Source organism: Salmo trutta, chromosome 1, assembly GCF_901001165.1.
Source record: "Salmo trutta chromosome 1, fSalTru1.1, whole genome shotgun sequence".
Lineage (NCBI taxonomy): Eukaryota > Metazoa > Chordata > Actinopteri > Salmoniformes > Salmonidae > Salmo > Salmo trutta.
In genome coordinates this window covers 60,163,931-60,178,561 of record NC_042957.1, presented here as the reverse complement: position 1 = coordinate 60,178,561, position 14,631 = coordinate 60,163,931, and the positions used below count along the sequence as shown (strand labels likewise).

The following is a 14,631-nucleotide window of genomic DNA, read 5'->3' as shown; positions in this document are numbered from 1 at the left end:
TCCTCATATTTATTTAAATGGGGAAGAATGAGAGTTGTGTAACTCAGTTTCACGAGTGGATAAAAAGAGGAGTAGAGACAGAGTCAGAGGCACAGATGTTTGAGCAGCTTTTCAACATAAACTGTACTGATTGAATATCACGCTGTACGACAATATCAGTGTAGCTGATGTGACTTCCAAGGCAATTGTCATTAGCGCTGGAGACAATAGCCACACTCATGAACCTAGGTAAGGACGGCTGAAACCTATTGCAGTATATTATAATCTTGATTGCGGACTGTCATTGCTGAGTCCAGCTGCTCCGTATTTGTCCCTCTGGGGCCTTCTTGAATCATTGCACTGATATGATTTGTGCCGCAGAGGGACAGACTTGATTACTCCAATTTCAACTTGATGTTGAGGTGAATGTGGTTAGTTGAATGTGAAACTGAAATGAACACAGTCCAGACTTGAATTGGATCTGATTGAGAGACTTCTCCTTGAAATGATCATTACCTGAATGTTTCTGAAGTTAGATAAACTTTGATTGTCCGATTTTGCATATTGCATTTGATGTAATAAGCCTTCAATTATAATTGTACTGTAATTTCCCACATTCCCACCATATTCGTACATTTACATATCTGCTTTGACTCTTCCCTTGGTTTCCTCCCAGATCGGAAGTTCCTGATAGCCAATGCTCAGATGAAGAACTGTGGCATTATCTACTGTAACGAGGGCTTCTGCCAGATGTTTGGCTTCTCGCGGGCAGAAATCATGCAGCAGCCCTGCACCTGCCAGTTCTTGGTGGGGCCTGGCACCATGAAGTCTGCCCTGACACAGCTGGCACAGGCCCTGCTAGGGTCAGAGGAGCGCAAGGTGGAGATCCTCTACTACAACAAAGAAGGTAAGGAGAAGGTGGAGGTTTAGACTGAGATTCAGAGAGAAAGAGATGGAAAGAGCAAGAGAGTCAAAGTTACAACATTACTCCCCTTCTTTATAGTGGGGAGTGCTGTAAAGGTCACATACAGAATATTTTGGTCCCTCCAAGTGTCATGGCTGTCTCCCTCTCACTTTTATATAATGCTACTGTATGATGCAGTGTTACAGTATGTGGAGCCAACTGCTGCAGACTCAGTGAACTCTCATCTACTAATTTATCTGTCTGGGGAGTGGACATGGTGGAGCTGTCTTGGCCTGCTTACCTCACCTGCAACATGTTTATTCATCCCCTATAACGACACAGGGTGAGACCCAGATGCAGACACAGGAGGCAGATGGTTCGAGTCTCTGATATTTATTAAACAACAAAGGGCAGGCAAGAGGCAGGTCGAGGACAGGTAAAAGATCAGAACCAGGTCAGAGTTACAAATGGTACAGGGACGCAGGCAGGCTCAAGGTCAGGGCAGGCTGAATGGTCAGGCAGGCGGGCTCAGTGTCAGGGCAGGCAAAAGGTCAAAACCAGGAGGACTAGAAAAACAGAGACAAGAAAAAGCAGGAGCACAGAAAAACACGCTGGTTGACTTGACAAGACAAACTGGCACAGACAAACAGAGAACACAGGAATAAATACCCTGGGAATAATTGGGAAGACCGGTGACACCTGGAGGTTGGTGGAGACAATCACAAAGACAGGTGAAACAGATCAGGGCGTGACATCCCCACTCCCCTTTCCCACCCTGTGCATAGCTGCACTAAGTAGTTTGGGGGTGGGGGTGCTGCAGGGGGATAGGGGAGTGCAGATTATTTATTTTTTGCCCGCGCTATGGAAGGCTATATATGTCCGCTAATACAGGACAAGTAAAGGCCCAGTGCACTACCCTTGGGATTTTTTTAAATAAAAAAAATAAACAATACTTGTATGGTCCTGTGTTTTATCTCTTGTACATGTACACAGGACCCGGGGTTGGAACCAAAATTATTTTCCAATCGTTTTGTTCTGAACAGAACCATATATCATTTTTTTCGTAACACTGTTCCGACCAGCAAGACACAGTTCTGAACCGGTTCAACCCCCCCAAAGTACCCGTTTATATCGTTACTTTCTGTTCCTTTTTAAACCTTTATTTATTTTCCATTTAGCTCGACATTAAATAACTTTTCCAATCATGCAGTATGGATAGTGCAGCTTACTATAGAGCTGGCAAGCTATAGCTCAGTGAGTTGTTCACATGCGTTATGGAAAGACAAGTGTAGGGCGTGAGATGCAACTGAAACTTTGCGAGTGGGGAGACAGAGAGAGAGGGTGGAGGAGGAGGCTTGGCTTGAAACGCTGGGGATCTTGTGATGACATGCATTATCTGAATTAGGCCAATAGAATTATACCTACGGAGGAGAGGCTTCTCTGGAAGATTTTTGAATGTCTTTGAACTTCAGAGTTGGCTTAACGTTGGACCAGAGTAGCTGGCTAGCTAACAAGCTTGCGTGTGCAGAGCGGCACCTGAATTAAAAACACATCTTACCTTTTTATAGTTAATAAATCCAATTTTAACTATAGGATCCCTAACTAGCATTGAAAAAGTTAATCCATCCTTCTGTAATAAAAAATCTATCTCCCTATCTTCTGAATTATGTTTGTAATGTCCGCAGGCTACAGCTATGCTTCTGAGGGGCAGATAGACGACACGCACACACACTGGCAAAGATGTTCAGCTGGCAGACTTTGGAAGAAGTTAATGATTGACAGAGGAAGAGCTTTGCATAGGCGCTTTGTTGCATTTTTTTATGGGACTTTTAAATAATGGTTCTGTTCCAGAACAATATAGATCACTTTCGTTCCCTGGTCTGGTTCTGATTCTGTTCCTTAAAAATGTCATTATTTTCTCGTTTGTTTGCGACCCCTGCCAAGGACAGAGGGACAAGCAAACAGACCTGGCTAGTGAGGCTGTAGACACAATGCCGTTACGTTGGTCATTTGGGCATGAGAAGTGCCGTGTCGGAGAGCTTGTTGTCATGGAAATATTGTCAGTGTGCCAGCTCAAATCCACTGAACATCTATTTATTTTGTATCCCAGTAATGCATACAGTCATGAACGCAGGTGCGCACACAAGCACGAATGAATTGTCAATGGGTACAATTCATCATACACAATAAAAATGCATTATGTTGCTGTACTTGATTGATCTTAATTGATCCTAAAACTGAATGAATGTGTTTGTTTGTTAATGTGTGTGTGTGTGTGTGTGTGTGTGTGTGTGTGTGTGTGTGTGTGTGTGTGTGTGTGTGTGTGTGTGTGTGTGTGTGTGTGTGTGTGTGTGTGTGTGTGTGTGTGTGTGTGTGTGTGTGAGTGTAAAACAAGGACATTTCCTGGGGACATTACTCCGGGGACATTTTGCGGGTCCCCACAATGAAAATGTCTGTTTAAGGCTTAGGGGTTAGGTTTAGGGGTTAGGGTTACAATTAGGATTAGGGGTTAAGAGTTGGAGTTAGGGTTAGGTGTCACGATTTCCGCCGAAGTCGGTCCCTCTCCTTGTTCGGGTGGTGTTCGGCGGTTGACATCACCGGCCTTCTAGCCATCGCCGATCCATTTTTCATTTTCCATTTGTTTTGTCTTTGTCTTACACACCTGCTTTCAATTCCCCAATTACTTGTTCATTATTTAACCCTCTGTTCCCCCATGTTTGTTTGTGAGTAATTGTTTATTGTATTGCGGTCTGTCTTTTTGTGAGCCTTGTATTTATACAATGTTTATTGTGATATTATTGAGTAAAATTGCTTTCATTTCTCATATCTGCTGTCCTGCGCCTGACTCATCTCACCAGCTACACACAGATGCTTTACATTAGGGTTTGGTTAAGGGTTAGGTTTAGGGGTTAGGGAAAATAGGATTTTGAATGGGAATCAATTAGGCTTGGGCAGTATACCCCGTATACCAGGGTATTTGGAAATAGCCACAGGATGGTTTTTCAATACCGTCAATACCTTTGAAACTGTTTCTTTGAAGTCTTTCTGTAAATTGTCATATTTGTGTCTGTTTTTTAGGTGAGTACCTACAGTCAACTTGTGCAATATGTTAGGAGAGCGCTAGGAGATAAAGCAGACCGTGTTCTTCTTTTCACCTGTCACATTATTTTACATTATGAGACTTACCGTAGTTCCCCAGAACAGTTGAGCCAGTCACATGTTTGTTTGTCTTATAGCACAATGGGAGTAAGCAGGAACAGGGGAGTCCATCTGTGTATTGACGGGGTTGTGTTTTAAATTGAAAGTCAACAATGCCAAAGGTGCTTCAACAAAGTACTGAGTAAAGGGTCTGAATACTTATGTACAGTAAATGTGATATTTCAGTTTTTTATTTTTAATAAATTTGCTACAAGTTTTTGTTCTGTCATTCTGGGGTATTGTGTGTAGATGGATGAGGACAAATAAGGCTCTAACGAAACAAAATGTGGAAAAAGTGAAGGGGTCTGAATACTTTCCGAATGCACAGTATCTAAGTAAGTGCTGAATTAATAAGGTGATGGGGCATCATATTGTGTTAGCTTTCTGCCATGTTTGTCAGAGTCTAGGTGATGTAGGTAAGGCGGAGTCAGGTGCAGGACACAGAGATGAGTACTAATAGTAACTTTACTCAAAATCAATCCTCCAACAAAGAGAACGAAAATCCAGAATCACATAAACGAGACAACTGACAACAATAAACACGCACAAAACCATGATGGCTCCAGAGGGTTAAATAGGGAAATAATTAAAACGTAATGGGAACCAGGTGTGAACAATACAGACAAAACAAATGGAAAAAGAAATGTAGATCGGTGGAGGCTAGAAAGCCGGTGACGGCGACCGCCGAACGCCGCCCGAACAAGGAGAGGCACCAACTTCGGCGGAAGTTGTGACAATGTTTGAGAAGTCAAAGCCCTTTGGATGAGTTATCTGTACAACTGTCACTGCTATCTTTTGATTTCCTTGCATTTTTTCTCCTCTCTGTTCTCGGCCCGTCTCCTCCCCCATTTTCTCCGAGCAGAGCAGGCAGGTCCGTTGCCCTAGCGACTCCGGACTCCACACAGACACAGCGTGTACACATGCTGCTCCAGAGCCAGTACTGTTTTTCCTTCAAACAAGCATGCGTCAAACTTTGTTCATTTGCACCATGTCTCTCATTCACATTCACTTGTAAATGTCCAAACTCACCCAAAATGTTATTCGTAAGCTTCTACCTACAGTACCAGTCAAAGGTTTGGACACACCTACTTATTCAAGGGTTTTTCTTTATTTTTACTATTTTCTACATTGTAGAATAATAGTGAAGACGTCAAAACTATGAAATAACACATATGGAATCAGGTAGTAACCAAAAACGTGTTAAACAAAACAAACAATATTTTATATTTGAGATTCTTCAAAGGAGCCACCCTTTGCCTTGATGACAACTTTGCACACTCTTGGCATTCTCTCAACCAGCTTCATGAGGTAGTCACCCGGAATGCCTTTCAATTAACAGGTTTGCCTTGTTAAAAGTACATTTGTGGAATTTCTTTACTTCTTAATGCGTTTGAGCCAATCAGTTGTGTTGTGACAAGGTAGGGGTGGTATACAGAAGACAGCCCTATTTGGTAAAAGACCAAGTCCATATTATGGAAAGAACAGCTCAAATAAGCAAAGAGAAACGACAGTCCATCATTACTGTAAGACATGAAGGTCAGTCAATGAGGAAAATTTCAACGTTTCTTCAAGTGCAGTCGCAAAAACCATGAAGTGCTATGATGAAACTGGCTCTCATGAGGACCGCTGCAGGAAAGGACGAGCTAGAGTTACCTCTGCTGTAGAGGTCAATGCCGAAAATTTCAAGAACTTGTAGTAGGGAGTTGTAGTTTCGAACAAGCCAATAGTCTACATAGTTTAGTGCATAAAACATGGTAATTAACTACAATGACTATAATCCATTGCACATCTACTTGTTCGGTCTGTGTTTCATTTACGCCTACTACAGAAGAGACACAAGAATGCACCTCAAAAAGCACTAATCGCTCAGTACTACGATTGATATACCACTCTATTCCCCTCTCTTCTTTAGTTATCTTGCTTTCTTTCTTCCTCTCTCTCTTTCTCTAGCTCTCCCTCTCGCCCGCTCTCTCCCTCCCCTCTTCCTACAGTCTGTCTACATTTTGATTGGTCTTATTCTCTATCTCACTCTATATCTCATTTGCTGCTTCACCCCTCTATCGGTTTCTCCTATGCTAGGACATGTTGACAGCCCCCACCCTGGCTTCACTTAAACAGAAAGGAGGGTCTCATAAATGCCCTGGGAAAACATCCAGTCATGGAAAGAAACTACAAGACTGTACAGCTGTTTGGAAGGCCTCTCCACATAAAACTGAAATGAGATGGCAGTAACAGCCCACCAACCATGAAACCTGAGACTCTGAGTCTAAATGTGTTCAGTGTTAAAGAGAGCACAGTCAGATAAGATTAAACAATATTTATAGTTACTTGAGCTGTCCTGAAGTCTACTTAGTTACCTTTGAGCCCAGGTTAGGATGGCCATTAGCAGCTTTATAATGTTATGTCTCTCCCCCCTGCAGGGACCTGCAGGCCCTGTCTAATTGATGTGGTTCCTGTGAAGAAAGCAGAGGGACAGGTCATCATGTTCATCCTCAACTTCCAGGAAATCATTGACCCCTCCCTCAAGAAACCAGGTCTGAGACAGAGGGTGGCCCAGGGCTGGGTATGGGCAGGTCAGTGTGGAAAGTGTGTGTGTGATGACAGTGTGTGTGTGATACTGTCTGTCTGTCTGTCTGTCTGTCTGTCTGTCTGTCTGTCTGTCTGTCTGTCTGTCTGTCTGTCTGTCTGTCTGTCTGTCTGTCTGTCTGTCTGTCTGTCTGTCTGTCTGTCTGTCTGTCTGCATCAACCTGTTTATTCCATGTTGAATGTAGCTGTGTTATAACATACAGAATGTGACTACATCCTGGTACTGTAGGTGTATTTATGTAAAGTGTATGTATAAGCCCTCTGTGGTTTCTCAGGGCAGAGTCGCAGGCTGAAGTTGAGACTGCCATTGGTACGTGCAATGCGTCGGTCTTCCCTCGCCAAAGACCAGTTTGAGGGGGTGGTGGTGGACTACCTACAGGTAAGGTGGCCAGAGACTCCCATACACACATAGGCCTATACACACAGTACTCGTCTAAATATGACCTTACATATAATATATCTTGATTATCTCAGTTCCTGTATCTCTTATGTTTTGTAATGAATATAGCTTCAGTCACATACATTTAGCAGTAAGTAGAAATCTAGTACAATATTTAACCTATGTTTGTCCTCTTCCTCCTTCCCCAATTCAGCCCAACAGTGAAGAGATCCCTCTGAAAGAGTTCCGTATCCCGTCCAAGGAGAGCTGCATGCAGTCTGAGACAGAGGCGCTGATAGAGCAGGACCATGAGTCCTCCCAGCCTGCAAGCCACTACTCCCCCAAACTGCTGTCCCTATTGTCGGAGCGGCTGGAACCCAGCGTGGCCTTCCTCCCCAGCAGCCCCTTCTCCAGTGCAGCCTTCCCCAGGACGGTCCTGCCCCGGAGCTGCTCCAGAGAGACTGTCGGCAGCCTCCGCAGAGCTTCCTCCCTGGATGACCTCGACAGCATGAGGGCTGAGTCGGGCCGACCAGGAGACCCACGCTCCAACAGTAGTGAGTTCGTGTGTGTGTGTACCCAGTCAAAAGTGTAGTCTGTTGCCATTTTTGTACCCCCTCTGACAGGAAGAAATGTGGGTGTCTCCTCTTACAGTTCCATCTGAATCAAAACAAACCAAGCCAAAGCTACCTGGGCCTGTTGGAGGTATTCTGTTCTCTAGAAAATGCGAATCCTCACTCTCATTCCTCAAACACTGAGCATGTGCAGCAGCAGGGTCACTAATCAATGCCTCTAACCTATAGCCTGTGTGTGTGTGTGTGTGTGTGTGTGTGTGTGTGTGTGTGTGTGTGTGTGTGTGTGTGTGTGTGTGTGTGTGTGTGCGTGTGCGTGTGTGTGTGTGCCAGGTCTATAGGAGTCCCAGTCACTCAGAGGCCATCCTTTACTCATCACACAACTAATAACTAATACTATGGGCTATGGAGTGTGGGGCTGTGGACTTCCCATCTACCCCAGGGAAATATTGTAGAGGAATACATGCATCCCCGCAATGCATTAACACACTCCCTCTCATTTCATTACTCTATCAATTCAATTGAATTGGCTTTATTGGCATGAGAAACACATGTTTACATTGCCAAAACAAGTGAAATAGATAATACACTTTCTCTGTATCTTTCTCACTCAGATGCTTTGCTCAGTATAAACCAAGATGTTTCTCACCTAGAGGAATGGAAATTGCATTATAACACATTATATTTTTAGTTCTGAATGTGTTACTTGCAGTTTAAATAAAGGATTTGAATGATCATATAATATGTAAACTAGTCGTTGAAAATAGATAGAGACACAGTAATGAGAGATGAGTGTTGTTGTGTGCAGACCTGAAGGCCGGTACTCTGAGCTCCACCTCAGACTCGGACCTGATGCGACGCAGGACCAGCACTCGCAGGACCAGCACTCGTAACCCCCTCACACTCAGTTTCGCCTCCGACCTCTTGCGACCGCCCTCGCCCACTGAGATCGAGATCATCGCTCCCAGCAAAGTAAAGGACCGCCACCGAGATGTCACAGAGAAGGTCACACATGTCACACAGGTGAGACACATGGTCCCCACTAGCACTCATATCACACAACCACAACCGTGTGATTACCTGACTCAACCTTTTTCAGAACGGCATGTGTACGGCTTGTGTACACAGGATGCTGTGTAAAAGGAACATTGGGCTATTGAGAAGTGGTGGATTACATCTCTTCGGTCTGACTTCCTGTGTTGCAAGCTTTCTGCTGAAGAAGCAGCTGCATGTCACTCAAGAGTTTCCACATGCATCCACACACACACAAACACACAAACAGGAACGATATATATAAAATTAACGTTTTTTTTCAGTCACTTTGGTGCTGTTTTCAAAAGTATGTGGTGAATTTTCTTAATACAAAACTCCAAACTGGTAACACATGTAACACGGCAAGTGTCACGAGCGGAATGAACAGTTTAAGGAGTGAGTCAAGCGCAGGAGACGGAGGTCCGTGAGAACAAACTTAATTTAATAAGTCCACAGGCAAGATTCATATACAGCTGGGAGCATAACAGTCAGAAAGAATGACTAAAAGAAGCTCCGCGCAAAAGGCAGACGGGGCACAGCCCGACAACCCTAATGCCTAGACGGGGCACAGCCCGACAACCCTAATGCCTAGAGAATAGACGTAACACCACACGTAACAACGAACAATCCCGCACAAATCCTAGCTAAACACAGACAGACTAAATAACCCTCCCCACTAATGACAAACACAAAACAGGTGCAAACAAAAACAGACATAACTAATAGACACTGAAACACAGATCGGTGGCAGCTAGTAGGCCGGCGACGACGACCGCCGAGCGCCGCTCGACCGAGGAGAGGCACCCCCTTCTGTGGATGTTGTGACAGCAAGTCTCATAAAACGTTTTATTGTGCATTTATTTAGTTTGAATGCATCTTTCACCACCCATCCATTCATCCAAAATATAAATGTACTGTGAAATACCATGTGAACATTTATTTCATCATCAAAACACAACATACTAATATCTTCTCAATGTAGTTATTTTAACAGCTAGTTAATCCAATAGATACATGTTTCAAAATGCCCTTTGAATATAATATGCTACAGTACTGTTTTCACATTAGACAATACACTTGCACTATCTATTGAAATTGACTGAACATCAAATTTCGATAATTTATATCCCATGTGTGATCTTTCACAATTGATGAAAGAAATATCTGTATTGTTCAGATATAATTCCAACATAGGTGTACTGTAATCAAATGAAAGAAACATAATATTTAGCAAGCATTAGTTTGCATCAAGCCTGTCTTGAGCATTTGGCCATTGGTTCTCATCGACATCGCAGTAAATGTCCTCATTGTTCATGCACCTGGGGAAAAACCTTTTGCCATGGAGAATCCAAGCCTGACACAGCCTGGATTGATGTCATTACATGACTCATTCATGGCCTGAAGGAGGGTGGTACGCTCATGGGGATGACAATCATATATCTTCCACCTGTACTGTAATATGTATTGTATTTTACAGTATTGTATTGTACTTATGTATTGTAGTGGTCCTGTTTGTGGCTCAGTTCATAAGAGCATAGCAAGACCAGAGTTGTGGGTTTGATTTCAACTGGGGTCACTTACGAAAATATAAAGATTCACTGTTGCCACTTAGGATAAAAGCATCTGCTACGTAAATGGCATATATTACAGTATTACAGTACTGTACTGGCCAGATCAGCATGCACAGTGCCAAGCGTTGGCTGGAGTGGTGTAAAGCTCGCCGCCATTGGACTCTGGAGCAGTCAGATGGACAAATCTGGATTTGGTGGATGCCAGGAGAACGCTACCTGCCCCAGTGCAGCCCCATCAAACACCTTTGGGATGAATTGAAACGGTGACTGCGAGCCAGGCCTAATAGCCCAACATCAGTGCCCGACCTCCCTATTGCTCTTGTGGCTGAATGGAAGCAAGTCCCCGCAGCAATGTTCCAACATCTAGTGGAAAGCCTTCCCAGAATAGTGGAGGCTGTTATAGCAGCAAAGGGGGACCAACTCCATAATAATGCCCATGATTTTGGAATGAGATGTTCGACGAGCAGGTGGCCACATACTTTTCGTTATGTAGTGTGTAAGAGGATATTATCTCCTGTATGAACATTTTGTTGGCTACATGTATGGAGATGTTATTTAGCATCACTACTGTACTATATGCTCTTGTCTCTCTGCATGTATATGAAAGAGGGAGAATGGGGGAAAGACAGTTTGTATGTGTGAAAGAAAGATCCCACCTTCCATAGTGTGACATCTGTGCCAGCAGAAGAACTTCTCACACCCACATGTCATCACACTAAGTTTGAGTACATTGTCATAACCTGTAATGCCATGGAAACACTAACGCAGTGAGATGGCCCCACAACTCCACTGCGTAGCACACTGACCCACATGTCTGTGGTGGGACAGCCAGAGTGGCCACCAGCCAGATGAACCCACACGCTAACCCTGGCTGCCCTGACTTCACTTGTCCACTACAAGTGGAGCAATGTGACTCAATATTAGGGATTTTTGTGGTATTACTAGATGTGTGTGTGTCAAGTGAACGTACATGTCTTATGACAGTACATTTGAGTGTTATAACGGGGTTTATATCATCAGAATTTAGTTGATTGAATGGGCAGTTTGACTTGCTGCTAATGTTAGCATTGCTCTGAGTGAGAGGTGAGCTCTTTAGGTTGTCGTGTCAATGCCCCCTGCCTTGCTCGCTGGGTGCACATGGGAGGCAATTTGGCGTGCCTCTAGTTCCCACCAATGGAAAAATCGATCAGGCCAATAGATGCCCCCCTCTCCACTTCCTCCAAACCTGCTCCTGGTAGTCCTCAGCTGCTGACTATAAATACCACACACATGTACTCTCAAATTATGTGAGCTGTGGTGTTTGTTTTTTAATCACCCTCACCAACAAGTTCACACATCTAGAAGATAATTTGCCTGGAGAAATCATCATGTTTGGCATGACATGGAGTGGCAAGGAGTGAAATGTTAGCACAAACAGACTGGATTTCTCCAGGCTAATTATGTTGCCTTCCCAGGGTTGGGGTCAAATCCATTTCAATTCCAGTCAATTCAGAAAGTAAACCACGTTTCAATTCCAAATTGTCCTCATTGAAAAGCATTGAAGAGAATTGGAATTTCAGTGAATTCCTGAATTGACTGGAATTGGAAATGGAATTTACCCCAACCTTGTACCTTTCCAACTGATATTTGACGATTTCAACAATTTCTTTCTAAAAAGTAAGTGTTTTAGAGATAATGTACACGAAACAAAAATATAAACGCAACATGTAAAGTGTTGGTCCCATATTTCATGAGCTGAAATAAAAGATCCCAGAAATGTTCCATACCCACAAAAAGCTTATTTCTCTAAAATGTTGTGCACAAATTTGTTTACATCCCTGATAGTGAGCATTTCTCCCGTTCAAATATGACCCATCTACCTGACAGGTGTGGCATATCAAGAAGCTTGTGCTGGGGACAATAAAAGGCCACTCTAAAATGTGCAGTTTTGTCACACAGCACAATGTCACAGATTTTGAGGGAGAGTGCAATTGGCATGCTGACTGCAGGAATGTCCACCAGAGCTGTTGCCAGAGAATTTAATGTTCATTTCCCTACCATAAACTGCCTCCAACGTTGTTTTAGAGAATTTGGCAGTACATCCAACCGGCCTCACAAGCGCAGACCAGACCATGTGTACGGCGTCGTGTGGGTGAGCGGTTTGCTGATGTCAATGTTGTGAACAGAGTGCCCCATGGTGGCAGTCGGGTTATGGTATGGGCAGTCATAAGCTATGGATAACAAACACAATTGCATTTTATCGATGGCAATTTGAATTACCAAAAATACCGTGACGAGATCCTGAGGCCCATTGTGAGCCCATTTTTTTTAAAGGTATCTGTAACCAACAGTTGCATATCTGTATTCCCAGTTATGTGAAATCCATAGATTAGGGCCAAATGAATTTATTTAAATTCACTGATTTCCTCATATGAACTGTAACTCAGTAAAATCTTTGAAATTGTTGCATGTTGGTTTATATTTTTGTTCAGTATAGAAACAATATATATATTTTTATATATATGCTAACATTAGCAGCAAGTCAAACTGCCCATTCACAATCAATCAATCATATATATAATCATGCTCTGACATGATGAAAAAATATCTATACAGCACCAGTAAAATGTTTGGACACCACTACTCATTCCAGGGTTTTTCTTTATTTTTTTACTATTTTCTACATTGTAGAATAATAGTGAAGACATCAAAACCATGAAATAACACATATGGAATCATGTAGTAACCAAAAAAGAGTTAACCTCTCTGGCGCATGTGGGACGAATTCGTCCCACCTACGTAACAGCCACTTCAATCCAGTGGCGCGATTTTTGAATCGTTTGAAATACTATTACTTCAATTTCTGAAACATATGACTATTTTACAGCTATTTAAAGACAAGAATCTCGTTAATCTAACCACACTGTCCGATTTCAAAAAGGCTTTACAACGAAAGCAAAACATTAGATTATATCAGGAGAGTGCCCAGCCAGAAATAATCAGACACCCATTTTTCAAGCTAGCATATCATGCCACATAAACCCAAACCACAGCTAAATGCAGCACTAACCTTTTATGATCTTCATCAGATGACACACCTAGGACATTATGTTATACAATACATGCATGTCTGTTCAATCAAGTTCATATTTATATCAAAAAACAGCTTTTTACATTAGCATGTGACGTTCAGAAAAAGCATACCCCCCGCAAACTTCCGGGGAATTTACTAACAGTTTGCTAAATTACTCACGATAAACGTTCACAAAAAGCATAACAATTATTTTAAGAATTATAGATACAGAACTCCTCTATGCACTCGATATGTCCGATTTTAAAATAGCTTTTCGGATGAAGCACATTTTGCAATATTCTAAGTACATAGCCCGGCATCACGGGCTAGCTATTTAGACACCCACCCAGTTCAGCCTTCACCAAAATCACATTTCCTATAAGAAAAATGTTCTTACCTTTCTTGTTCTTCGTCAGAATACACTGCCAGGACTTCTACTTCAATAACAAATGTAGGTTTGGTCCCAAATAATCCATCGTTATATCCAAACAGCGACGTTTTGTTCGTGAGTTCTAGACACTATCAGAATGCTACATCACGGTCACGAGCATGGCGCATGGCGTGACAAAAAATGTCTAAATATTCCATTACCGTACTTCGAAGCATGTCAACCGCTGTTTAAAACCAATTTTTATGCCATTTATCTCGTAGAAAAGCGATAATATTCCGACCGGGAATCTGCAATGAGCCTAAACAGCCGAATGAAATTTCTCCACGGGGGCGAATCGTGCACGCGCCTCATTCAATGGTCCTCTGATCGGCCACTTACCAAAGGCGATAATCTGTTTCAGCCTGAGGCTGCCTCGTCATCCTTCAGGTTTTTCCCGGGTTCTGAGAGCCTATTGGAGCCCTAGGAATTGTCACGTTACAGCTAAGATCCTTACTTTTCAATAAACAGATGCAAGACGCACGACTCCTTGTCAGACAGGCCACTTCCTGCATGAAACCTTGTCAGGTTTTTGCCTGCCATAGGAGTTCTGTTATACTCACAGACACCATTCAAACAGTTTTAGAAACTTTAGGGTGTTTTCTATCCAAACCTGAACAATAATATGCATATTCTAGCTTCTGAGTTGGTGTAGGAGGCAGTTAAAAATGGGCACATATTTTTTCCAAAATTCTCAATACTGCCCCCTAGCCCAAACAGGTTAAACAAATCAAAATATATATATTTTTTGAGATTCTTCAAATAGTCACCCTTTGCCTTGATGACAGCTTTGCACACTCTTATCATTCTCTCAACCAGCTTTACCTGGAATGCTTTTACAACAGTCTTGAAGGAGTTCCCACGTGTGCTGAGCACTTGTTGGCTGCTTTTCCTTCACTCTGCGGTCCAACTCATCCCAAACCATCTCAATTGG

The 14,631-nt window shown here is 42.9% G+C and overlaps 1 protein-coding gene across 1 annotated transcript in view; it reads left to right on the top strand.

Moving 5' to 3' along the window:
• Positions 1–14,631, top strand: part of LOC115203805 (potassium voltage-gated channel subfamily H member 6-like) — a 41,453-nt gene that overhangs the window by 3,747 nt on the left and 23,075 nt on the right. Inside the window, exons 2-7 of the mRNA XM_029768816.1 lie at positions 656–886; positions 6,502–6,654; positions 6,943–7,046; positions 7,261–7,600; positions 7,698–7,748; positions 8,424–8,638. Coding sequence (XP_029624676.1) covers positions 656–886; positions 6,502–6,654; positions 6,943–7,046; positions 7,261–7,600; positions 7,698–7,748; positions 8,424–8,638 — 1,094 coding nt within the window. The remainder of the gene's footprint in view (positions 1–655; positions 887–6,501; positions 6,655–6,942; positions 7,047–7,260; positions 7,601–7,697; positions 7,749–8,423; positions 8,639–14,631) is intronic.